We start from the raw sequence: 24,761 nt of genomic DNA, 5'->3' as shown, positions 1-24,761 counted from the left end.
CATGGATGGAGGATTGATTAATAGTAAACAGTAGGAATAAATGTCTTTTTCAGGATATCGGTGTAACTTCTGAGTTAATGTTTAAGCCTTAGCTACTTACAATCCATCTCAATGACTTCGATGAGGGGGCGAGGTGGAGCAGGCTTGAGCAAGTATAACCTACTTTTACTTAACCGTTTATTAATTTGTCTGCCACCTTCAAAGGGAGATCCCATTAGGGGATTTCATAAAACCAGTAAGCCAAAACCAAGTAGAGTTCTTTGTTAGATCACTAGGCATTTTATTCATTTTTTTCCAAATATCCAGTTAAGTAAAACTGCAAAGTTCACCCATGGGAGTAGTTTTTGACACACAGCTGAAAAAAAATACCTGGAATAAAATGAAACTTTGAAAAATGTGGCAATCTTTTCCGCATATCATTCTTGACAGCTCAAAACCAGAGAATATGTAAATAAATGTTTGCATCCAAAAACTAGAGCACTACACACGATGAAGTAGATTGTCCATGATCTGCAGAAGGAACATCTTTAAGCCTTGAAAAATCTTTTCTCTTTCCATGCTTGCTTCCGTTTGTATGTTGCAAATGCAATGCTTATTTGAATGACTGTTACCAGCTTATGAATCTACAGTATCATGGAATTGGGAACAGGTTTACACCAGTATGAACACTAACAGTCATTCAAAAGGGTTCCACTGCATAGCTAGGTTTAACTGTGGCCCAATTTTAGAACCAATGTAACTATTAAATTAAAGTATAACCAAGGTATGTTAGTGTAGATACTAACCCTATGAAGATGAAAAGTATACAACAACATGCATTTATATAACGCTTTTAATGTAGTAAGTGCATAAGGCAGGCCAGGGAAATGGAAAATATAGAATCGTACAATTGTTAACACGGAAGGCAGCCATTCTGCCTGTTGCGTGTTCTGGCTCTCTGCAAGACCAATTCAGCTAGTCCAACTCCCTGCCTTTTCTCTTGCATAAACGCGCAAGCTATTTCTGTTCAAATAATTATCCAATTCCCTTCCGCCAACGGGAACAGTTTCTCCCTATCGACATTGTCAGATTTTAAGCAGAACAGCCTCAGTTTCTCCAGTGTATCCATATAACAATTCTAGGTGCTGCACTTTAGGAAGGAGGTGAAGGCATTAGGGAGGGTGCAGAAAAGATTCACGAGAAATCATTCCTGGATGAGGAATTTCAGTTATGAAGATAGATTGGAGAAGTTAGAACTGTTTTCCTTAGAGAAAAGAGAATTGACAGGAGTTTTGATAGAGGTATTCAACGTCATGAGGGGTCTTGACAGAGTAGAGGGACAGATAGGGAGAAACTGTTCCCACTTGTGAAAGGATTGAGACGGAGAAGGCACAAATTTATAATAATTAGTAAAAGAAGCAAAAGTAATAGGAATTTTTTCTTCACACAGCAAGCGGTTAGGATTCGGAATGCATTGCCCGAGTGTATGGTGGTGGCAGGTTGAATTGAACTGAAGGTTGAAAAGGGAATTAGACTGTTACCTGTAAAGGAAGGACATGCAGTGTTACAGGGAGAAGGCAGGGAAATGACACTTAGTGAGTTGCTCATTTGTAGAGCCGGTGGAGACACGATGGGCCAAATGGCGGCCTCCTGTGCGGTAACAATTCTGTAACTGAAGTCCTTCAGCCCTGGAATCATTCTTGGAAATCTTTTCTGCATCCTCTGGAATGCCTTCACATCCTTTCTAAAGTGTTATGCCTGAATTGGACATTGTATGCTGAACAGTGGTAGAAGCTTCAGGGAAGGTGACTAAAGAGATAGTCAAAGAGGTAGGCTTTGAGAAGTTTTTGTGAAGTTGGGTGAGAGATAGCAAGATAGAGAGCTTTTTCGGTATCAGGGTGTATACCAGGTGTTTTGATGCTGTAGACACTGACAATGAAATTCAAATGGTTCACATAGTCATCAGAAGTTCAGATAGTCTTGTAACAATCAGCTATCCTTTAGTAATCCACCAAAACAATCCAAATATTCCATATCATGTTGTATTCTTTCCAATCTTTCAACCCTTTTAATGCACTGTAAATCTCTCCAGTCTGGTGAATTTGTAAAGTGCTTTGGTATTTTGATTGTTTCAAGGGAGGATTTCTTTGACCATATAAAATAAAGGGGGGGACTGATTCTCTGGCAAAAGGGAATACAGTGTTTCCCCTTCAAGTATAAATAAGTGCTTTCCAGATCATGATAACCCGCTGCATAAAAAATATCTCCTCATCTCCTCTTATGGTTCTTTTGCTAATTAATTTGAATCTATATCCTCTGGTTGCTGATCCTTCTTAGTGAAAACAATTTCTCCCTATTTACTCTATAAAAACCACTTATAATTTTGAACACCTCTATCAAATCATTGGTTTGAATAATGTGGATTCTGTTCATACAGTGCAGCCATGTAAGAATGAGAGCTGTAAACGATGCATATAAGTGCCATTGTGTTTGTTGTAATAATTCCACTAGTTGGTACTGGGGTTGCTAAATATGCACAATATATCTTCCACTTTTAACTTCATTTCACTTCATGTCTTGTAATGTTTGGAGATCCAAAAATCTCTTGACTATTTCTCCTTTTCATTGCAGTTATCTTGACATAAAAATGTTATCTTTGTTTTGTAGGCAAGCAGGACATCATGAGCTAGCAGAGCGTTTAGTAGAGATCCAATATGAACTCACTGACAGACTAGCCTTCTTTCTCTGTGGAAGGAAACCAGGTGGGTGTGAAAGAAGAGTATTGGAAATTCTAGATGGCAATGTTGCTTGCTAATGTTTTGTTGAGATGTGTGATTCTAACCAATATTTTGCTCAAGGTTGCTCCCAGACATGTATAAACCTTTTGTGTGGCACCTTATCAAATGTCTTTTGGAAATCCAAGTATACCACATCAACAGGTTCTCTTTATCTTTCTACCAGCTACATTTTCAAAGAACTAATAAATTTGTCAAATAGGGTTTCCCTTTTGTAAAGCCATGTTGACTTGTTATAATCATACTATGTTTTTTCTAAGTGCATTGTTAAGACTTCCTTAATGATAGATTCCAGCACTTTCCCAATGACTAACTGGCCTGTCGTTCCCTGTTTTCTCTTCCTCCTTTCTTGAAACTATGTTACAAGTGCCACTGATCGAGAATCTAAAACAGCGCTCAGGAGAGAATTAATTATTCAACTTCAAAGTTTGAAACTGTACAAATTGAGAGACGGATGAGTTATCTTCAGTCCCATGTGAAAAGTGGGCTTCCAGTTTTAATTGTTCTGATGAAAGGCACACTAGGGAATAAATGTTATGAACATGAAGCCCTTGTTTATTAGATATGTACGATGCAACACCTTCTTCGCAGCTGAGGCCAGATAGTATGTACAATTTAAGGGTTTCCTCTGTGAACGCTCTCCATTTACACAATTTTGTCAATGTGCTGCAGGGATATCAGCCAATGAGATAGTCTTGTTTCTTACCATTCATTGTGGTATGTTTTGTCCATACTTGAATGTTCTGCAATTCATAGTGATGTGTTTTGTCTGTATTTGAATGTTCATAAATGTATTTTTTCTATGTTAACGCTTTGTTGAATGTATCTTTATGTTTGCATACGCTGAGCAGGTTGCGTGTAACTGCTATTAAACCAACTTGGCACAGAAATGCATAATGGGTTTGGAATTTCCATTGCATTTGTGGTTTTGGGAGTAGCTTGACTTGTGCTTACAAGTGTAATAACTTTAAGTTAAGGTTCCTCTTTGTGTGCTTGTTGTATGCCATGTCCAGTGATGCCTGCTGGGTAGAGGTGCCCATTGAATTGTTGATTCTGGTTCTGATCTTACTGGACAGACACATAACTGTAAAGAAAAATACAAGATCGGCAGGTCCTCCATCAGATTTTGTATTTAAGACTGCCACAAAGTTAGACCTTCCTGAATTTGTTGCATGTACTCTTTCCTATTGCTCTTCATTATTTGGCATTCATCTTCAAAGCATTGTGACCCCTGAAATGGTGTAATGCGCAGCATTGATTGCATGCCAGCTGTTAAAACTAGTCAATATCGAATGATGTATTTCTCAAAGTTCAATTTTAAGCTCCCTTGAAGTGTTTATATTGTGCTCTATGGGATAACTTGCCTTCCTCGTTAGCAATTTCAGATCATAGATGATAATGATGCCTGTGTGTTTCGAGCCCTGTGCGCATGTCCCCCCAATCTAGACTAAGCATAAAATCTGGTGAGATTGACCGCATCTGAATGGGTTATTTGTTTTTTGCTTTTCATGATTTGCCATTTATGCTCAAAATTATTGTACTTGCATGCTTTGTTTAAACTGTACTGCAACTCAACTATCTCCTTCCATTCCAGATCACAAGAATGGGCAGCACTTCATAATTCCACAGATGGCAGATAGGTGAGGCGGAAAGATTTTTGTTTATTATGGCAAAGTTGAAATTTATGCTTGGTTGCCTTCTCAAGGGAAATCACAGATGGATAATAAACGCTGGCCTTGTCAGTGTTACCTGCATCACATGAATGAATTTTTTTAAAGTGTGTGTGCGCAAACTAGGTTCATTGCTGACAGTTCTTGGCTAGCAAGGATGGTTTTGGTGCCTCTAAAAGATAATTCACCTTCAACATTGCAAGCTCACCAGAAGTGGTGGTGACTGTAGTTTAAGGGTTGCAGCTGTTTGTGTATAGCATAAAGCCTTGCAGCAAGCAGTGAAGTTATAAGGCCAGAATATATAATGTTATATATCTGGCATCTGTGTGTACACCCTGTTAAGTTTTCCGATAATAAATTCCTACATCCGTATTTAATCTTTGTCAGGCTATAAGTATACCCTGCTGCTCTTCTAGACCCAATTTTTGATTATTTACTTGTCCTATTAGTTTATCCACCCACCACCGCCATCTTTGTCTTGTAGCATCAGTTCTTCTGTTATTCAGTGAGTCCTGCCCAATCATAACCCTTCCCTATTGTTCATTCCTCCCTTCCTCCCCACTTTTCACCTGCACTTACAAGTTTTTCTCCTAATCTCCCTAACTTCTGATTAATGGTCATCAGCCTGAAACATTGACTGTTTCCCACTCCACGGATTCTGCCTGACCTGCTGAGCATTTCCAGCATTTTCTGTTTTTGTTTGTATCTGTAGTATTTTGCTTTTGTATTTCCACCTTTCCCAGTAGAGATGTTACAGCACCACGACTTGGCAGAAAATGTAATTGCACTGTGACAAGGTAACTCAGTTTCCATCATAAATGTGCTGATTGGAATTTATGATGGCAATATAAAGTTAAGGACAAAATATCTTCAAAATGAAGACTGAATTACACCTACACACTCTTATCCAAATATTCCCAGGCCTCTAGCATCCACATTATTTATTTAAACACTATTCTTGATCTTGATTCAAAATACTGCAGATGCTCAAATTTTAAAATAAAAAGGAATGCACTGACAAATACCCAGCAGGCCAAGTGGCATCTGTGGACAGAGAAGCTCACTTAACCTTTCATTTTGATGAACCTTCATCAGAAGTGGAACATGTTGGAGATTAACTGTTTTTAAGCAAATATAGGGCCAGTGGAAAGAGAGATATGAAGGGTGTGCAGGCAAGAAAAGAAGGATAAGGTCAAGTGCAGGAGTGATGAAACGACAAAAACGGGAAGGCAAAAGGACGATGGGGTGATAATGGGTCAAGAAACGAAACAAAAATCAATCCATAGGAGATGTAAATGGTTAAAGATGACTAAAGTTGGAAGCTCTAACTAAGTGAAGATTGCTCCCATAAGCTGTGCACTTTTCCTTGATTCCACAAGTTCAGTGTGACAAAAACCATTAGTATGAATGAAATTTACTGCTGGGAAAATAACTGGCAAAGGTGTGCGTTTTGCTTTATCAAATTGGCAATTCACTCATCGATATGTGCAAAGCTTGGGATTTTGCGCAGTTGAAGATCATGTTTTGGATCGGGGAACGTGCTTGTAGTTCTTAAAAAATGTGGCTGTGGTGCACGTGCACTATATTGAAACTGAAAATTCCCAAACATAGAAAATAGGAGGAGGAGCAGGTCATTCAGCCATTTAAGTCTGCTCCGCCATTCAGTATGATCGTGGCTGATCCTCTATCTCAACGCCATACTCCTATTCTCTCCACATACCCTTTGATGCCTTTAGAGTCCAGAAATCTCTCTATTTCTTTTTTAACCATATTCAGTGCCTTGGCCTCCACAGCCTTCTGTGGTAGAGAATTCCACAGGTGGTTCTTCACCCTCTGAGTGAAGAAGCTTCTCCTCATCTCAGATCTAAATAGCCTACCCTGTATCCTGAGACTGTACTGTGGCCCCTTGTTTTAGACACCCCCCCCCCCCCCCCCCCCCCAGCCAGAGGAAACATCATCCCTGCATCCAGTCTGTCCATCCCTGCCAGAAGTTTGTAGTTTCAATGAGATCCCCTCTCATTCTTCTAAACTCCAGTGAATACAGGCCTAGTTGGCCCAATCTCTCCTCATACAGCAATCATGCCATCCCAGGAATCAGTGTGGCGAACCTTTGTTGCACTCCCTCTATGGTGAGTATATCCTTTCTTAGGTAAGGAGACCAAAACTGCACACACTAATCCAGGTGTGGTCTCGCCAAAGTCCTGTACAGCTGCAGTAAGACATCCTTGCTCTTGTATTCAAGTCCTCTTGCAACAAAGGCCGACATACCATTTGTCTCCTTATCTGCTTGCTATGCCTGCATGCTTGCTTTCAGTGATTGGTGCACAAGGACACCCAAGTTCCTTTGTACATCAACATTTCCAAATCTATCACCATTTAAACAATACTCTGCCATTCTGTTTTTCCTACCGAAGTGGATAACTTCACACTTATCCACATTATACTGCATCTGCTATGTATTTGCCCACTCACTCAACCTGTCTAAGTCATCTTGAAGCCTCTTAACAAGCCCCCTCACTGCTCACATTCCCACCAAGTTTTGTGTCATCAGCAAACTTGGAAATATTACATATGATTCCCTAATCCAAAGCACTGATCCCTTTGGTACCCCACTAGTCACCGCCTGCCACTCTGAAAAAGACCCATTTATTCCTACTCCCTGCTTCCTGTCTCTAGCCAATGCTCAATCCATGCCAATATATTACCCGAATCCCTTTAATTTTACACACTACCCTCTTATTTGGGACTTTATCAAAAGCTTTCTGAAAATCCAGTCGGTTTGCTAAACATGATATCCCTTTCATAAATCCATGTTGACTTTGTCTAATCCCATTGATATTTTCTAAGTGTCCTGTTATCACAGCCTTTATAATAGACTGTAGCATTTTCCCTGCTTCTGGATATTAAATATTTGTGTCTCTGTTCATTGTCATAAATTAATATAGTTTTGCTTTGAGTTACACTTCAGGGTGTTTCCCACAGTATCTTAGTGCTTTTATTTTGATGCACTTAACCCCTGTGAACCATGTTAGTTCTATTCTTTCACTGAATTAAATAAACACCATTGGCTGCCACCTGCTGGATTATTGAGTTCATACACCTCAAGTGCAAAGCTGAGGAAGAAAGAGCCAAATACAGTAGTGCCTGTTGCATTACTTTTGGGGTTAATGTATATCGAAATTTTATAGAAAAGAGACTGAAAGAAATTCACTGAACAAAATAGAAATGTCTCCCTGACAAAATGAAACTGGACGGAACACCCAGCATCAACCTAGGCACTGAAAACAGCAATGGCAGTCTCAGCCCTTTTGACCCTGCAAAGTCCTTCTTACTAACATCTCTGGGCTAGTGCCAAAATTGGGAGAGTAGCCTCATAGACTAGTCAAGCAATAGCCTGTCATAGTCATCCTCATGGAATCATATCTTACAGATAATATCCCAGACACCCACCATCAACTGTCCCACTGGCAGGACAGACCCAGCAGAGGTGGTGACACAGTGGTATGCAGTTGGGACGGAGTTGCCTTGGGAGCCCTCAACATTGACTGTGGACCCCATGAAGTCTCATGGTATCAGGTCAAACATGAACAAGGAAACCCGGTGATTACTACGTACCGCCCTCCCTCAGCTGATGAATCAGTGCTTCTCCATGTTGAACACCACTTGGACGAAGCACTGAGGATGGCAAGGGCACAGAATGTTCTCTGGGTGGCGTCTTCAATCCATCACCAAGAGTAGCTCTGTAGCATCACTGCTGGCCGAGTCCTAAATGACATGGCTGCTAGACTTGGTCTGCGGCAGGTGGTGAGGGAATCAACAAGAGGGAAAGACATACTTGACCTCATCCTCACCAAAATGCCTACCACAGATGCACCTGTCCATGATAGTATCGGTAGGAGTGACAGTGCACAGTTCGGGTGGAGACGAAGTCCTTCGTCTTGTGTGGCACAACTACCATGCTAAATGGGATAGATTTCGAACAAATCTAGCAACTCAAGACTGGGCATCCATGAAGCACGGTGGGCTATCAGCAGTAGCAGAATTGTACTTGAACACAATCTACAACCTCATGGCCTGGCATATCCCCCACTCTATCATTACTGTCAAGCCAGGGGATCAACTGTGGTTCAATGAGGAGTGCAGGAGGGCATACCAGTAACAGCACCGTGCACCTGGTGAAGCTACAACACAGAACTATTTGCATGCCAAACAGCATTAACAGCAAGTGATGGACAGAGCTAAGCAACCCCACAACCAATGGATCAGATCTAAGATCTGCAGGCCTGCCATATCCAGTTGTGAATGGCAGTGGACAATTAAACAACTTACTGGAGGAGGAGGCTCCACAAACATCCCCAACCTCAATGATGGAGGAGCCCAGCCCATCAGTGTAAAAGATAAGGCTGAAGCATTTGTTACAATCTTCAGCCAGAGTGCCTAGTAGATGATCCATCTCAGTCTCCTCCAGAGGTCCCCAGCATCAAAGATGCCAGTCTTCAGCCAATTCGATTAACTCCACGTTATATCAAAAAATGGCTGAAGGCATTGGATACTGCAAAGGCTAAGGGCCCTGACAATATTCCAGCAATAGTACTGAAGACTTGTGCTCCAAAACTTGCCCCGCCCCTAGCCAAGCTGTTCCAGGACAGCTACAACACTGGCATCTACCCAATTGTGTGGAAAATTGTCAAGGTATGTCCTGTATACAAAAAGCAGGACAAATCCAACCTGGCCAATTACCGCCCCATCAGTCTACTCTCCATCAGTAAAGTAATGGAAGGGGTCATCAACAGCTCTATCAAGCAGCACTTGCTTAACAAAAACCTGCTCACTGATGCCCAGTTTGGGTTCCGTCAAGGCCACTCAGCTCCTGACCTCATTATAGCCTTGGTTCAAACATGGACAAAAGAGCTGAACTCCCAAGGTGAGGTGAGAGTGACTGCCCTTGACATCAAGGCCGCATTTAACTGAGTGTGGCATCAAGGAGCCTGAGCAAAACTGGAGTCAATGGGATTCAGGGGGTAAACTCTCCACTGGTTGAAGTCATACTTAGCACAAAGGAAGATAGTTATGGTTGTTGGAGGTCCATTATTTCAGCTCCAGGACATCACTGCGGGAGTTCCTCATGGTAATGTCCTCGGCCCAACCAACTTCAGCTGCTTCATCAATGACCTTCCTTCCATCATAAGGTCAGAAGTGGGGATGTTGACTGATGATTGCACAATGATCACCATTTGCGATTCTTCACATACTGAAGCAGTCCATGTCCAAATGCAGCAAGACCTGTACAATACCAGGCTTGGGCTGACAAGTGGCAAGTAATGTTCGCACCACACAAGTGTCAGGCAATGACCATCTCCAACAAGAGAGAATCCAGCCATTGCCTCTTGATGTTCAACGGCATTACCATCACTGAATTGCCCACGATCAACATCCTGGGGGTTATCATTGACCAGAAACTGAACTGGACTAGCCACATAAATACTGTGGCCACAAGAACAGGTCAGATGCTAGGAATCGTGCGATGAGTTACTCGCCTCCTGACTCCCCAAAGCCTGTCCACCATCTACAAGGCTCAAATCAGGAGTGTGATGGAATACTCCCCACTTGCCTGGATGAGTGCAGCTCCCACAACACCCAAGAAGCTTGACACCATCCAGGACAAAGCAGCCTGCTTGATTGGCACCAAATCCACAGACATTCACTCCCTCCACAACCAACACACAGTAGCAGCAATGTGTACCATTGACAAGATGCACTGCAAGAATTCACCAAGGCTCCCTTCCAAACCCATGACCGCTACCGTCTAGAAGGATAAGGGCAACAGATAGATGGGAATACCACCACCTGGAAGTTTCCCCTCCAAGTAACTCACCATCCTGACTTGGAAATATATCGTCGTTCCTTCATTGTCACTGGGTCAAAATCCTGGAACTCCCTTCCTAACAGCACTGTGGGTGTACCTACACCACGTGGACTGCCACAGTTCAAGAAGGCAGCTCACCACCATCTTTGCAAGGGCAACTAGGGATGGGCAATAAATGCTGGCCCAGCCAGCGAAGCCCACATCCCGTGAATGAATTTTTAAAAATTCTATAATTGTGGAATGTGTCATGTGTACACTGATCCTTTCATTTTCTTTGGACACATTCTGAGGTTTTGTACAGTTCTTTCCCTTTTTGGGCTGGGATAAACCCTCCCATTCAAATGGTACCACCCAGAGCCAAATGCTCTCTGCCACTTGTGGTGGGATGATTTCACAAATTGTTGTAAGCTGACAGGAAGGAAGATTTTAATGAGAACTACCGTTAATTGTTGCACTCCTACCTGTATGAATATGTATATACTCAATTGTATTCTCTCTTCCTCCTTTCCCAGATTTCTGCTAGGGTGCAGTATCACAACTATCAGCAATCCTCTGGTACCTCAGCAAATGGTCATTCATATGATTTAGAGAGTTTGTTCATGAACTATTTGGCTGCTAAAAGCACCATAGACTCTCTTGAGCTTGTCTTCATCCACTGTCCAGTAATCATTGATGGGAATGGGGCCCTGGCTGATTTTTTTTTCTCTCCTCTTGCTTGTAAGGCTTTGAAGCCAATTGCAACATACAACCCTAGTCAAGATCCAATGGTTTGACGCAGGCTAATGACCAAAGATTCGTCATTATTCCTTAGTTATTGCTCAATTCCTGCTAGATGTTGTACTTACCAGCTGAATAATGAGCCTGAATTACATTTTTATGGTGAAAGAGATCTATACAGTTTGCAGGAGTTATTCAAAATTAATCGATGATCGCTGTGTAAATTTGATTTCATGCTGTTGGTGCTTCAGCCATTTTATTAAGTGTTTGTAATCTTATTGGATAGCCTAATCAATAAATATCTATGAACTTCTTTCTTGAATGCAACTCTTGGGATAAAAGGCACCTGTAAGTAATGCATAATAAAATAGCTACTTTTAGGCCTGATCGTTGAAGATCAGTGTAATGCGTGCTCTAATGCTCGTTTTTTTTTAAAAAACTCAAATATTGTAATGTTACAAGTACTCCTTCCTGCAGCCTATATTATGAGTGACTCCGTCCTGCGTGGCCTTATGTAACTTCATGGGATCACAGGTCATCATATCCATCAAGACACCAAACCTCAGCATTGAAGACCATTAAATATTGTGCCAATGTTGGGTTTCCTAACTGAGTAATAAAGGAAAACATTGCATTCTTGTGAAATTGTTGAATTTGATTTGGGAGGAAGAATTGGGTCTATGCCAAAGGACTTCTCTCTGCCCTTTCAAAAAGACACTGGAATTTATACCAGGATACAATTCAAAGAATGGAGCACTGCACAGCTGCTCCAGCAGAAGTAAGCTAATAGAGCAGAGGACAAAGGATCTAACCTGGGATGTTCCTAGTCTGTGACTCAATACCAGACCAGGTTGTGAACTTGTATGCGGAACCATCTGGGAGTACCACCTTATTTTTATCTTAAGTAATGCCCATTTCATTTAAAAGGCTTCATGACTTAACCAATGCCAAAATTTGCTGGCTGCACTAGTTTAGAAATCGATATCGTTGAAAGCCGTTAAAAATAAAATACTGCTTAGTGTTTATGTTACTTCATTAATTATGGTGCTCTTTACCTTCTATCTTTAGCAGTTTAGATTTGTCAGAACTAGCGAAAGCAGCAAAGAAAAAATTGCAGTCGGTAAGTTTTTTTTCTTGGACTCTTGCAGCCTTAACTGTCTTGTGGCAGAATACAAGTCTGGCCAAAAAAATCCTGAATTTGAATCCTAGCCATAAAAAGATTATAGTAAAATGCCTATTACATGTATACTTGGCACGATTTGGTTTCCTGTGTTCATTATTCATCAAGAACTACACAACCTCATTCATATTGCACTCAATATCCTACAGATCAAGTTCCCAAAAAGTGCAAATAGATCCTAGAAAAATTATGTTAAATGTGTAATTTACACATTACACAGCAAGAACTATACAAGTATCTTCTAACTGTAAACTAAGTAATATGTGCAGTTTTATTGCTGCATTTCCCATTCGGCCTGATTAGTTTGCCTGTTGCTGGTGCCACATTGATCATAATAGCGTTACATTATTGTCCTTTTACTTGTCCATAATGTGAAAACCTGAATAGAAGGGTTTCAACTTCTTCCTGAACAATTTCAAACAAGATAGGAATGTAGAATTGTGTATTTGAAAATAACATCACCATTCACCTCTCCCTTTTTCCACAGAACCATCTAGCTCTTGCCAAAGTGTAAAAACTGGCTTATACTCATGGTTCAAGGGTTTGGCTTCACTGGTAGGAGGCAGGAATTGTTGATGTCACCTTTTTCACCTTTTCCAGCCTTTTCCCCATGTGGGGTGATGAGTTCAATCTCAAAGAGTCAGTTGGAATGTTCCCCAGGCAGCTAACTACTTGCATTGAAGTCTGCAGGGATAGTTCCACCATCACCACATCTGTTAGTTCACCACTTGGACAGCCTTTGTGGGGGAGCTGTACTCATCCAAGAGAAAAAGAAAATGGTTTTAAGTGAAATTAGTTTGCACTGAGCCATTAATACACATCCCTCGATTTGTGCTGCTAAGACAGTGGTTAACAATCTTAAAATGCAACCTTCGTGGCTTAACACAAAATCTTTGAGGCTCCTTCACCTTGTGGTGTAGCAGTATACACTTTTGCGACTGGGGTCTGAGGATTTTCCATTTCTGTAGCCCTAAATTTGAGCCCCCATATAGGATGGTCAGATTGGTCACCATCCAAGCACAATCTCCCTTAACCATTTCTGCTATTTAACATGCCTCTTACCATTTGACCATCCCAGCATATATGGCATTATTGGCAGCAAGGCTACCATTGGTATTGCTCTTCAGGTTAGAAGTCACACAAACACCTTTATTCATTTAGGTTGTACTCAAGAAAGAAGCAAGAGGGAGAGAAAGGTATGGAGATATTTTTGGGAACCAAACAGGAAGATTTCAGCCTTGCGATTTCTTTTTGGTATTTCTTGGGGAGAAAAGTGAACTGGAAGGAGTTAAGGCCCTCGTGCTTTTTTTAATGCAATACATGCAGTTCTTTCATTTAGTTCATAATTCCTTTTCCTAGTTTTTTTCAAACTGCCTTTCTTGGGTTTAATTTTGAATATATATTAAGCAGCATCTTAAACATTCTCCAAGTACAATGAATGGTTTATGTAGTTGCACTTCAGTTGCATTTTTTCCCCAAAGTAATTTAAAATGCTCTTTCTGCTCCTATTTCTAGTTAAGTAATCACTTATTTGAGGAGCTAGCTATGGATGTATATGATGAAGTAGATCGAAGGGAGACTGATGCAGGTGAGGATTCAGCTGTGAAGCATAAGCCAATATTGTGATATTCTAGAAACCGTGCTTCCTGTTCTGAAAGGAGAATTCTGCTTTAAATAGTTTTTTTAAAAATTGCCCTTACCTCTTTTTTAACATTTGCAGGTTTTTCTCATAGCACAGCACATGAAAGTTGTGGGGAAATAACCCAGTAAGAATGATACTAGATCTTAAGCTTCTCAAATTAGAACCTTCAATTTTTAATTAACCTTTACTTCAAGCTTGAATCCTGGAAGGTGAGTTTGCCAGTTTTAGCTGGATTGATGGGTTAGGAAGCCAGATTTGATTGAGAGGCACTAACAGATCATGTCCCTTTTCAGGATTAACTAGAATTAAATTAAGGTACTTTGTTTTGTTCTTTGACCAATCTTATTTATATTGTACATAATCACAAATCTTAAAATATCTTGAAGCACTTTGCATGCAATGGATTAGTTTGAAATGAGCTGCCTTTGGCTATCTAAGCAAATGCAACAACCATTTTATGTAATAAGCCACAACAAGATGAATGATTTAACCTATTTTGCTGGTTATGGAAAGAATACTGGGCCAGAATGCCAGGAATGGATATGTGAGTGAGAGAGAATATCTCCAAGTTGATTGCTCACAGTAAATCGGTGCAACAGTCTCTCTGTGTGATATTGTTGCTTCTCCCTTTCGGCACCTCCTGTTTCGCCATTTGCCAACTCCCTATTCCACTCATTGCCATATTATGAAATAAGGCAATTAAAGTTTGTGCCCAGCGGTAGGCAGGGAATCATAATTATAAAGTGATTAAGGGTCTGAGATGCACTGATCCTGAGCCTACTAATGCTGTGCATATATTTATGCTCTATTTTGCCCATTTTCGTCTGATCATGTTATCTCAACCTTCTAAGTATTGCCAAGACTTTGTGCTTCCCCACACCCTTATAGCATTCTTTATTGTAGTATAGAAGGGAAGCTGGTTCTCTTAAGTTGAGAACCAGTAACTTATCTTTCAAGTGTTTATAAATGTCAAAAACAAATCATTAGATTCAAACTTAGTGAGGTGGTGAGATGGGGCACTAGCAGTAAGGTTGTGAAGATAGAAGTTAGTAGGAGCAGTGGAGGCTGGAGTCATAGTAGCTATAAAGAAGACCATGTTTTTCCTCAGCAAGAAAATTGGAATCAGGAAAATGGGATGGTTGGGAGGGATGGTGTGGTGGGGGTTGGGGGTCAACAGCAAGGCAATGTTGAAAGATGTAGGCTGCTTTTGGCCAATTTCACTATGTATACTTGAAGATAGCACTTTCAGCATAAACTTGGTGTGGGGGGACTAGTGTGTGTGGGAAAGAGGTGGGGATAAAAAATTGATAGAGAATAACATCGTTAGCATGGCTGTCGGAACAACAAAAGGGCACCCTTTCCCCTTTGAGCTAGGCAGAACGTACATGTGGAAGAGCATGGGCTTTATAGAGACTCAGGTGGAAGGGAAGTTGATCTGTGGAGATACTGCCAGTAGAATCTGGAATTGGGCAGCATTTGCAACAATGGAGTTGGATGGCGATGCAACAATTTTGGAGGGACTAAATTAGTGTTACCTATTATAATCACGTTACACAAGTTATTTATCAATGTTATAAAGGCGTTACTAAATTGTGACAGCAGGACCTAAGAGAGACAGGCAAATTTAGGAATTTATATAATATTGTTTAAGTAGCTTTCTAGATTGCACCCATGCATTTTCTTGAAAGCAAAGATACTGTCAAGGAGCTAAGATCTCTCACTAAGGAATTTTCTAACAATTTCCAAGAAACTGACACCTCGTTATCTCTGAAGAGACGCTAACCACTCCTGTGGCTGCAGAGATCAAATTCAGAGGGAATTATGCAAAGGCCATCTATGTTCCCTGAGCCAGGCCTGACTAATGGAGCTACTAGCCTGCTCAGATAAAGGACCCTGCAACCTGCTTTGCAATTCTTAATGGTTGAAACATTAGCAATCTTAAGAATCCAGGCAAAAGAATATACATCCTTTGACAAATTCTGAAGTGGAGAGGTGTAGTCACATGACTCTCCCCCGCAAAACCCCCCCCCCCCCAAAAAAAACCACCACCACCAAAAGCTGGGACACTCAGTTACACTGTTTTGCTGTACTGCCACACTTTCTGACATTTTCCCTCTAGCAAGCAGCAGCTCATGAAAGGGTTTGAATGCCCGCCCCCATCTACACTGTTTGTATTGGAACTTCTGCACCAGTACCTACAAGACAAATTCATCTCTACCTGCCTCTCCCATTAAAAGAATACAGCATTGGACTTTCTGGACTCAAGTGAAACAATAATTCTTTATTCTGTGGTCTTTGCCTCATAAATCTTCCTTTCTCTATTTCTCCCCGCCTTCTATGGTATGAGTGAAAAAGAGGCTATGTTGCATCCCTCCTCTCAAGTTTGAATGTCTGTGAATAAACTATCCCCCTGAGTTTACCCTATTTCGAGGTTGCTATGGGGTTATTAATAAAAAATTGGATCACACCAAAACTGAGGGGCTGGGAAATGCACCACCACTTATAAAGGGAGAATCAAAATCAAAACACCTTTCTATTTACGGACAGGTGGTGAGAGGAGAAATCAGGGCTGTTTAAATTAAGCTCCCTCCTGCCTGTAACAATATCACCTTTATTCAGGTATAATGGACACAAGGCAGCACAGCATTAGCATGTAAGGTCACAAGTAAACTGCTTTATTACAGTTATTTTAATTTCTGTGACATGATCAAAAGGTGATCACATTAAATCTTACAAGAGATGGATTAAAAGTTAATTATTCCAATATACTTTGTATCTCTTTGCATTAATTGTGTTAGAGTGTGAGAAAGGAAAGCATGGGTTTATATATCAGCTTCTTTACAATTACAGAATCTACTTGGATCAGCTTCCGGATTTGGTTTTTGTACACTGCGATGCAATGGCAAATCATGGCTGGAATGGTTGCCTTGCGTTTCTACATAGTTTGTACAGTATTGGATAAAAATGTTCAAATTAACATATTTTTCTGTGCACAGTTTGGCTGACAACTCAGAACCACAGCACCCTGGTAACTGAGACAACAGTCATTCCCTTCCTTCCTGTGAATCCAGAGTACTCATCAACTAGGAATCAGGCAAGTTTTCAGTAAATGCTTCGTTGCTGCGAGCACTGTAAACTTGTAAAAATGGAGGAGCTAGTCTAATGAATTGTCACGTAATCCAGTTGGTACCCGTATGCTTACTGGTATCATAAAAGTCTTAATACTGTGCAAATAAATCAGCTTGTGAAAGAGAAGGAACAGATTAGCATTTAGAAACTCTTGTCAGTTTTACAAAGTTTCCATGCAAAATATGAACTTACTTCCAGATATTACTGGATCTGCTGTATATTACCAACATTTTCCATTCCAAATTTTCAGTATTGAGTATTTTTTTAATCTCTGTCTTAGTTGTTTTCATGTTTCAAGGGGCTGGATTTTGTGTTTCTTGGCGGGGTGCGGAAGGCAGAACTGAGGGGTCGGCTCACTCCTCCCACTGCCCCAGCATGTCCAATTCAGATGGCCAATTAGTGGCCGTCCAGCAGGAATGAGGCCGATAAGAGGAGCAAAGAATGGCTCTGCGCCCAACTGAGTCAGCTCATAGTCACGGAGTCTGCTGCCCCTCATGCAGCAGTGGGGTTATGCCGCAAACAGGAAGTCGGTCACACCTAGAATTGTAAAGGCTCCTGCTCTCAGAATCAGTCTTTAATTTTTTACTGACACAAAAAAAATGTTTTTTTAAAGTCATCATAAAAAAACACAAGATGCCACCTTCCGCAGCAGAATTTGTGGATGCATTCAACCATGTGCCTGGTTCCAGGCCTTTTCTACACTCTTGTGTTTCTTCGTTATAGCTGGCGTAAAAGAGTCCCAAACTTTTTAGTGTCCAATGCCCAATAAATGGAGCGGGCAATGAAAAATTGTGAATGATTTGGTTGTTAACAAGTTTAATAGGTTGATAATTAGTGATTTCAAAATGGTAGACAGGCTGCCAATTTATGCGCCTGTCCGCCTTCCATAATTTGGGAGACTGGTGCGATAACATCATATTGCTGACACGAGCCATTGGGGCCTAAATTTTGTCCAGGTTGGGGAGCAGCCCATCCATTTTATGGAGGTAAATTCCAGTCCTAGATTTTTAATTTGTTGCCTAGAGGAAGCTAATACTTGCTTTTCCATGATGTAAAGTCAGGAAGTTCAGTTTTGGAGATTTTGATTATCACTGTCTCCATTCACAGCATCAGTGCTGCTAAGATGATATGCACAGTTGGACTCTTATCTATACTTTACTCATTATTTTAAATCGCAGGGAAGGCAGAAGCTGGCACGGTTTAATGCTCATGAATTTGCCACCCTAGTCATTGATATTTTAAGTGATGCCAAAAGGAGACAACTAGGGAATCCAATCGCCAGCCCCAAAGGTATGTGTGCTTTTACTTATTTAAAATATATTGACTTTTAAAAAGCATTGCACTGGAGTCTGCATTAAAATGCAGAATCCTAATGTACCATCCCCATTCACTGTGCATGTATCATAAATCCAAAGATCAGTTGCTGGTTACAGTTGGAAAAATTAGCAGAGCTAGCTTCATCATTATTCATCTTTCATTTATTGTGGATCATTGCCAATGACAGGGCGTGTACTGGCTGCCCATTCTGTAACAGCCGTTACTACAAAATATGAGAAGAAAATGCCATATAAGTTGTGAAATGTGTGTTGTCAAAAGAGCAGCTAAGTGAGAATTTTAGAAAGCCGTGATCTAGTCAATTTTAAATGACTGTTGAAACATATGTATCAGTAAGATTTGTTTTGTGATTATCTTCAGCTATCTATTCCTTGTTTAGAATTTAACTTGTTTTTTCATATTTATAATAAAATCAGATGAGACATTTTCAACCTATTTTTATAGCAGTTTAGACTTTATTCAACAGTTTGCTGTTGGAATTCTTGCCATACCATGCTGTATTTTTTATTCAGCAGCATGCTATATATTTCAAATGGCAATGCTGTATACTATGTCTGAACATCATGAATATTTTCTGAAGGAATCATATACCCTTCAAAAAACAATTCAAGTTGACTTACCTGTTTAATTGGAAAATCCTGGACAAAGGAGTTTAGCACTAAAGTTGAAAAAATTAGGGTAGAAAGAAAGACTTGCATTTTTAGCACCTATTACGACCTCAGGATATCCCAAAGCCCTTTACAGCAATAAAGTACTTTATTTTTTGAAGTTTAGTCATTGCTGTAATACAGAAAACGCGGGTGCCAATTTGTGCATCGCAAAGTCCCACAAACAGCAGTGTGATAATGACCAGATAATCTGTTTTAGTGAAGCTGGTTGAGGGATAAGTATTGGCCAGGACACTGGAGAGAACGTGTGCTTCTTTGCAAAAGTGTCCTGAGATCTTTTATGTCCACCTGAGAGTACAGGCATAGGGTGGAATTTTGTTGAGACGTTGTGGGTATGGCTTGCTAGCTGGAGAGCTGGCGAGAGAACCGTGCTACCTCTGAACCACAAGCCAAGGCTAGTGGCAGGCCTTCCCCTGAAACCAAGATGCTGGGGGCAGAAGTCTCATCAGTCTCAGAGACTGGTAGCTCTTGTGCTCAGCAGCGCCACAGGAGGCATTGGCTGCTGCACAAACAATACATATCGGAGCCCCAGGATTGTGGAGCGACCCAGGCCACAGGCAAGTAAGGTGAGGGGGGATTTCACAGAGTGGGGGTCGTTGGCAGAGGAGTGTAAGGAGGTCAGTAACAAGGGCAAGGTGTGGCTCGCAGTGGCCCCTCCCTTTCACCTTTTTCTCAATGTCAAGTTCCTCGATCAGGCACTGAATGCCTTTGATCAAGGACCCCCTCCCAGAGGTGACAAGCTGGCTGCACGGTTTTATCTGTTGTGCGCACTGCATGTCAACAGGCCTGCCTGTCACTGGATTAGTACCGGCAGAGATGGGATGAGGTCCTTAAATGGTCAATAATTGGCCACTTAAGGGCCTCATATAGGTAACAGGGCAAGAAGGTCAACCATGGACCTTCCTGCCCAGAACTTAATTCTGATAGGGGTGGGAAGGTGGCGGGGTTCCAGTATGCTGTCATCTTGCCTAATTACATGTCCTTCCCACTTCCAAGCTCGCCACCAGCGGGAGCACAAGATTCCGCCCACTGTCTCATTTTTAACATCTTATCCAAAGGACAGCACCTCCAAGAGTGCAGCACTGTCTGTACTTAAATGTGAGCTTAGATTTTGTGCTCTAGTCTCTGGAGTAGGTCTTGAATCCATGACCTTCTGACTCAGATGAGAAATGAGAACTGATGAGAAGAGGCGACTGAGTGTTATGGTATGGCAGGTGATAATTGCTTGGCTGACCAAATCCCAAAGGGAAACTTGGCCTAACTATTACAACGCTTTGCAATTTGTATTTTTATTATGAGAAAGTACGTGTACTGAAGTCAGAAGTAAAGTTTCCACTACCACTTTTGGAGCTTTTAAATATTAAATTAAAACATTTATGAACAAAAAAGAAAATTTAAACACAAGATTAGAGTTACACAGTTAAATTTAGCCTTATAACATTTACCAAAAGGTTTCTACTTAGCTAGACTCACACATAAACACCCTTTTCCAGGCAACAGTCCCTATAGATTCTTAATCTATAAAACATCCAGTAATATTACCACAAGGCACCCACTGTTGCTATAAGGGAGGTAATTCACAAGCTTCTCGCTCTCTCTCTCTCTCTCAACATTGGAAATCCAAGGCTTATAACAAAACCTTGCTTTCTGGAACAACCAGACACTTCTCTGGAATGGCTGGAAGCTGCTTCCTTCACAAGACTGTATTCGCATAGCACACTCTTCAAAATCCCAAGGCCACATGGACCCCTCATAAAGCTTTCAATCTTTCCTTAAATATGTCTTCCTCTTCGATCTTTAAACTCATTGTTCCTAACTTCCTTTGGAAGTTAACCTTTCCCAGAATATAAAAATATTTCATGTTGTCTTTATGGCCACCATTTTTGTGAAGAATAAACTAAGTAACTTTGCTTTATTTATGATCTTTGCCAGTTGTACAATGTCCTTTTTTCTCTTTGAAATTCAATAGCTAAAACCTCACTCCTCATTTATCTCCTAATGCAAATTCCTATTCATACTGCATCTACGGGTATGCCATCTTGGCTCATTCATCTCGACTTCAAAAATGCCTGCTTTACACCTAACCCTTTGATGATTTAAACCTTGCAGTCTGACTATCTTTAGTCTAATTAATTTAGACATACACATACACACACACAGCCCGCCACAAGCCTGCTTCAATGTATCAAACACTAATATTGGAAAAATGATATTTTCTTTACACTGTGCCACAGCTGATAATCTAAGCAGACAGGACAAATCAAGAAATAGAGATTGGATGGTGCCAATCTTGAATTTTAAAAGTTTACATACTGTAAGTGGAAAGAAATTGGAGAAGTAAGGAGTTGCACAGATTTGAATTCTGAGGGAAGAATGAGTTGCAGAGATAATTCCTGATTTAAATACAATGAGGAAGCTGGGAGGCACAACCTACCTAGGATGCTGCATTAAGAACAACAAGGAAAGTTTCAGAGGGGCAATGACTATAGAGTTTTTACTTTAAAATAGAGGTAGGCATTAGAATCAGAATTGCACAGTTCAGTCAAAAACAACTAATGACATTTTGGGATCTACCGACAGTTTGTGAAAGGTTAAAATGGGAAGCGTGTTTGGAAGTTAGAAATCCAAGAATGTGAACCACCTATTATGAGCTTTTTCTTGTTTAGTGTCTGAGTGAATAAGAAGTGTCAGACTGCCCATATATGGGGGAAGCATGGAAATCTTGCATAGCCCCGACCAAGACACAGAGTTAAGAAGTTAGTGTTTTGCATTACAGGTGACAATATACTTGTCAGCTTGACAAGAAGATGCGGGAGGACTAAGAAAAGATTAGCTGCAGGAGGAGCAGTTTACTTCATAGTTTGTTGGCATTGTATCCTGGGACATCACACTGCTGTGATATCCCCATCTATTTTTATTGGTTACCTTTGCCACTGATGGTGGGTGAAGGTAATGTTTTCATCCATGAGTCTGTTTGTAAGCAATATATCTCACAAACTAATAGACGGATTTCAACAAAACTAGGTACAAAAGATATGGCCCGAGGAAGAACTGAACAAGAAATTTGAAACCGAGGCTTCCTTAGCCTGATAGCTGTGTTTCACACTGGCTCCTGAATTTACAGACATGTTGAGTAAATGTCTGTTGACTGTGAATGCTGCTAGGACTTGGCCCTCTTTTTGTATTAATCTCATTGTGAAAATTTAATAGAGCAGTTTAATGTGGGGTCAAAATATATCATACTGACTTATTATGGTCTGGAAGATGTGTGCTGTACCACTGCAAATCACATTATCATGTAGTTTTGGAGCTAATACTTATTGTATTGAGGAGTCAAAGGAAAGATTGCCTTAAAGAATGATCCCAAGTCTTAGGGGATGAGTTAGGTGGAAAAATTAGAGAAGCTCAAGCTGTACAGAGGTTAAAGTTGAATCAGATCAAAGTATTAAATGGTATTGATGAGGTAATTAATATTCCAGTTAACTAGTAGAACCAGAGATAACAGTTTCAGTGAAAAGTATATGATAAATGTTTTTAATAGCAAACCAGGGCAAGGATGTTGAGCATTCCAAAATACAGTTGGATGCTGAAAGGATGGGCTTTCTTGGGGAATTGCTCATCCATGATTATTTTAAGAATGATCATAATTCATTTCCCCTATTGCTTGCAGAGAAGTGTGCCATAATACTTAATCAATTGGGAATGAGTTAATGTTTGTTGTCAGGGATTCTATTTCAATTGAACCGTGGACAAAACTGAACTGCAAAGGTGACCGTTACTGAGGAGAGATGCAATTATTGGTCATTATCCAATACATTATATAATCACAGGCATTCTGATACACCCTGATCTTCATACCAGAGATTGCTGTTGTCTGTAGTTGTGTAAAGATTGTTGTGACAAGTTAGTTTTCTTCAATTTTGTTCAGTTTCTTCGTTCTTGGCCCAATCTGTTTGGAAACTGTTCAGTTTCTTTCTCATTAACATAGATAACGTAGAACTTGTACTGAAGAGCGTTAATGATCGTCATGGCAGTGAGAGCCATGACAACGATCAGCCAGATTATGACAGTGTTGCTTCAGATGAAGATACGGACCAGGAACCAACAGTTAAAGCAATCAGAGCAAAGGTACTCTACTGTATCATTTTAATGGAGTTCAAGATAGATGGTGCCCTGATACTAATTGTACTACTCCTGAATCATGTCCAAAATTGACAATGAACATTTAAGTTCCGGTTCATTTCTAAAGTGTATAATGCTATGCATATCGGTGTTATTTGCAAAACATTGCACTTATAAAAGGAAGAAAAGCTAGTTGAGTGTTTTAAATTCAGAATACTCCCCTTTTTCATCAAATCAGACAAGTCACCCCAGACACTTACTTAAAAACAAATTTTGTTATCATGGGAAATTCCAAAGCAGAGTTTCCATCCCTGCTTGGTAGCCCTAGTGATATTGGTTGCTGAAAGCAATCTATCACATCCAACTGCAGCTCCGTTGCAAGCAGCAATGGGTGAGATTTCAGGTGGGCATGAGAGCTATTCCAGAATCATCCAACATCAAGAAGCTGCACTTGGTGTTGCTTTCCAGGATGTGCATATGTACAATCTCTACTGTTCATTGACATGTTGACAACTCAGTCTTTGGCTCTCACAAAACTTCAACAAAGTGGCTATATTTTCAGTGCCATGCATCATCCAGCGACAAGCTTTGTTTGAATTTTTGTTTTTATTTTTGTATAGTTTCATCCATTGTTATAAATCTAACCATTTTGTTTGTGGGCAGTGCCTTGGAGGAATCAACTGATGTACTGTCTTTGAGTTTAAATGGGAGTGATTATAAGGCTGTAATCTCAAGTAGGTTCACATTACTGTGGTAAAACTTCAGATTTTCTTGTCAAAGCTTGATCCAAACCTATTAAATGTGATTACTATTGTTATAATTCAGCAATTGTTTAAAGCTTAAAAAATCCAAATGCTATCTTGCATTTGAATCTGTGCCTTCTGTGTTTTAATGTTTAATGTCATGGTTCCAGTGCCTTTTTGGCAACTTCCTAGCCATTCTACCAGTCAAGTTCAGTAATGAAGGATTTTTAGAGAGATATGAGTAAAAATGATTTTAGGAAAGAGGGAAACTCACTGCAGCTTTAGCCTCCAAAAAATTGATTCTTTTAACCATATCTGCAAAGAATTAGAATTTTGTTCATCAGATACACTTCTTATTGTAGAGCATGGACTCTGACCTGTCAGACGGACCAATTACATTGCAGGAATACATGGAGGTGAAAAATGCACTTAGCGCTTCTGAGGCAAAGATACAGCAGCTAATGAAAGTGAACAGCAACTTGAGTGACGAGCTGCGTTTGATGCAAAAAAAAGTAAGAATAACTTTTTCAGACACTCCTTGAAGAGTTCAGTGTGTTCTGTAACCTGTGGTGAATGGTAAATTTTGAGAGTTAAAGGTCCCAATTATTTTTTTGTAACTTTGTGGATTACTTAAATATGCATTCCATTTTCCTTTTGCCTCTTTATTTGAGGCATTATGATGGTGGGGTTGAGGATTTTTGCCCTAAGTGCAACAGTAAATATCAAGAAAACAGTACCTCAATGTGCTTCAGATTTCTCATTTCTCTTACAAGTTTCATTTTTGTTTCTATCTGCTCATTGAGTTGGACCTGAGCTGGTACTGGTAGAATCTTTGGGTGTCTTGATTCCTTTTGAGAGAGAAAAAAGTGATGCTCTTTTGCTTCTGCCCCCTCCAACCAGCAGCTCGGTATCATT

At 40.4% G+C, this 24,761-nt stretch overlaps 1 protein-coding gene across 11 annotated transcripts in view; it reads left to right on the top strand.

Annotated features, from left to right (window-relative positions):
- Positions 1-24,761, top strand: part of git2a (G protein-coupled receptor kinase interacting ArfGAP 2a) — a 79,372-nt gene that overhangs the window by 27,771 nt on the left and 26,840 nt on the right. For 6 of the 11 annotated variants that reach the window (XM_041202441.1, XM_041202439.1, XM_041202437.1 and 3 more), the window contains exons 7-14: positions 2,647-2,741; positions 4,369-4,414; positions 12,096-12,147; positions 13,723-13,795; positions 16,846-16,943; positions 18,157-18,268; positions 22,970-23,109; positions 24,209-24,358. In XM_041202441.1, the coding sequence (XP_041058375.1) occupies positions 2,647-2,741; positions 4,369-4,414; positions 12,096-12,147; positions 13,723-13,795; positions 16,846-16,943; positions 18,157-18,268; positions 22,970-23,109; positions 24,209-24,358 (766 nt within the window). The remainder of the gene's footprint in view (positions 1-2,646; positions 2,742-4,368; positions 4,415-12,095; positions 12,148-13,722; positions 13,796-16,845; positions 16,944-18,156; positions 18,269-22,969; positions 23,110-24,208; positions 24,359-24,761) is intronic. The other 5 variants (XM_041202440.1, XM_041202443.1, XM_041202446.1 and 2 more) reach the window with 2 other exon arrangements.

The sequence above is a fragment of the Carcharodon carcharias genome, chromosome 13 (genome assembly GCF_017639515.1).
Source record: "Carcharodon carcharias isolate sCarCar2 chromosome 13, sCarCar2.pri, whole genome shotgun sequence".
NCBI lineage: Eukaryota > Metazoa > Chordata > Chondrichthyes > Lamniformes > Lamnidae > Carcharodon > Carcharodon carcharias.
This window is presented reverse-complemented; position numbering and strand designations above follow the sequence as displayed.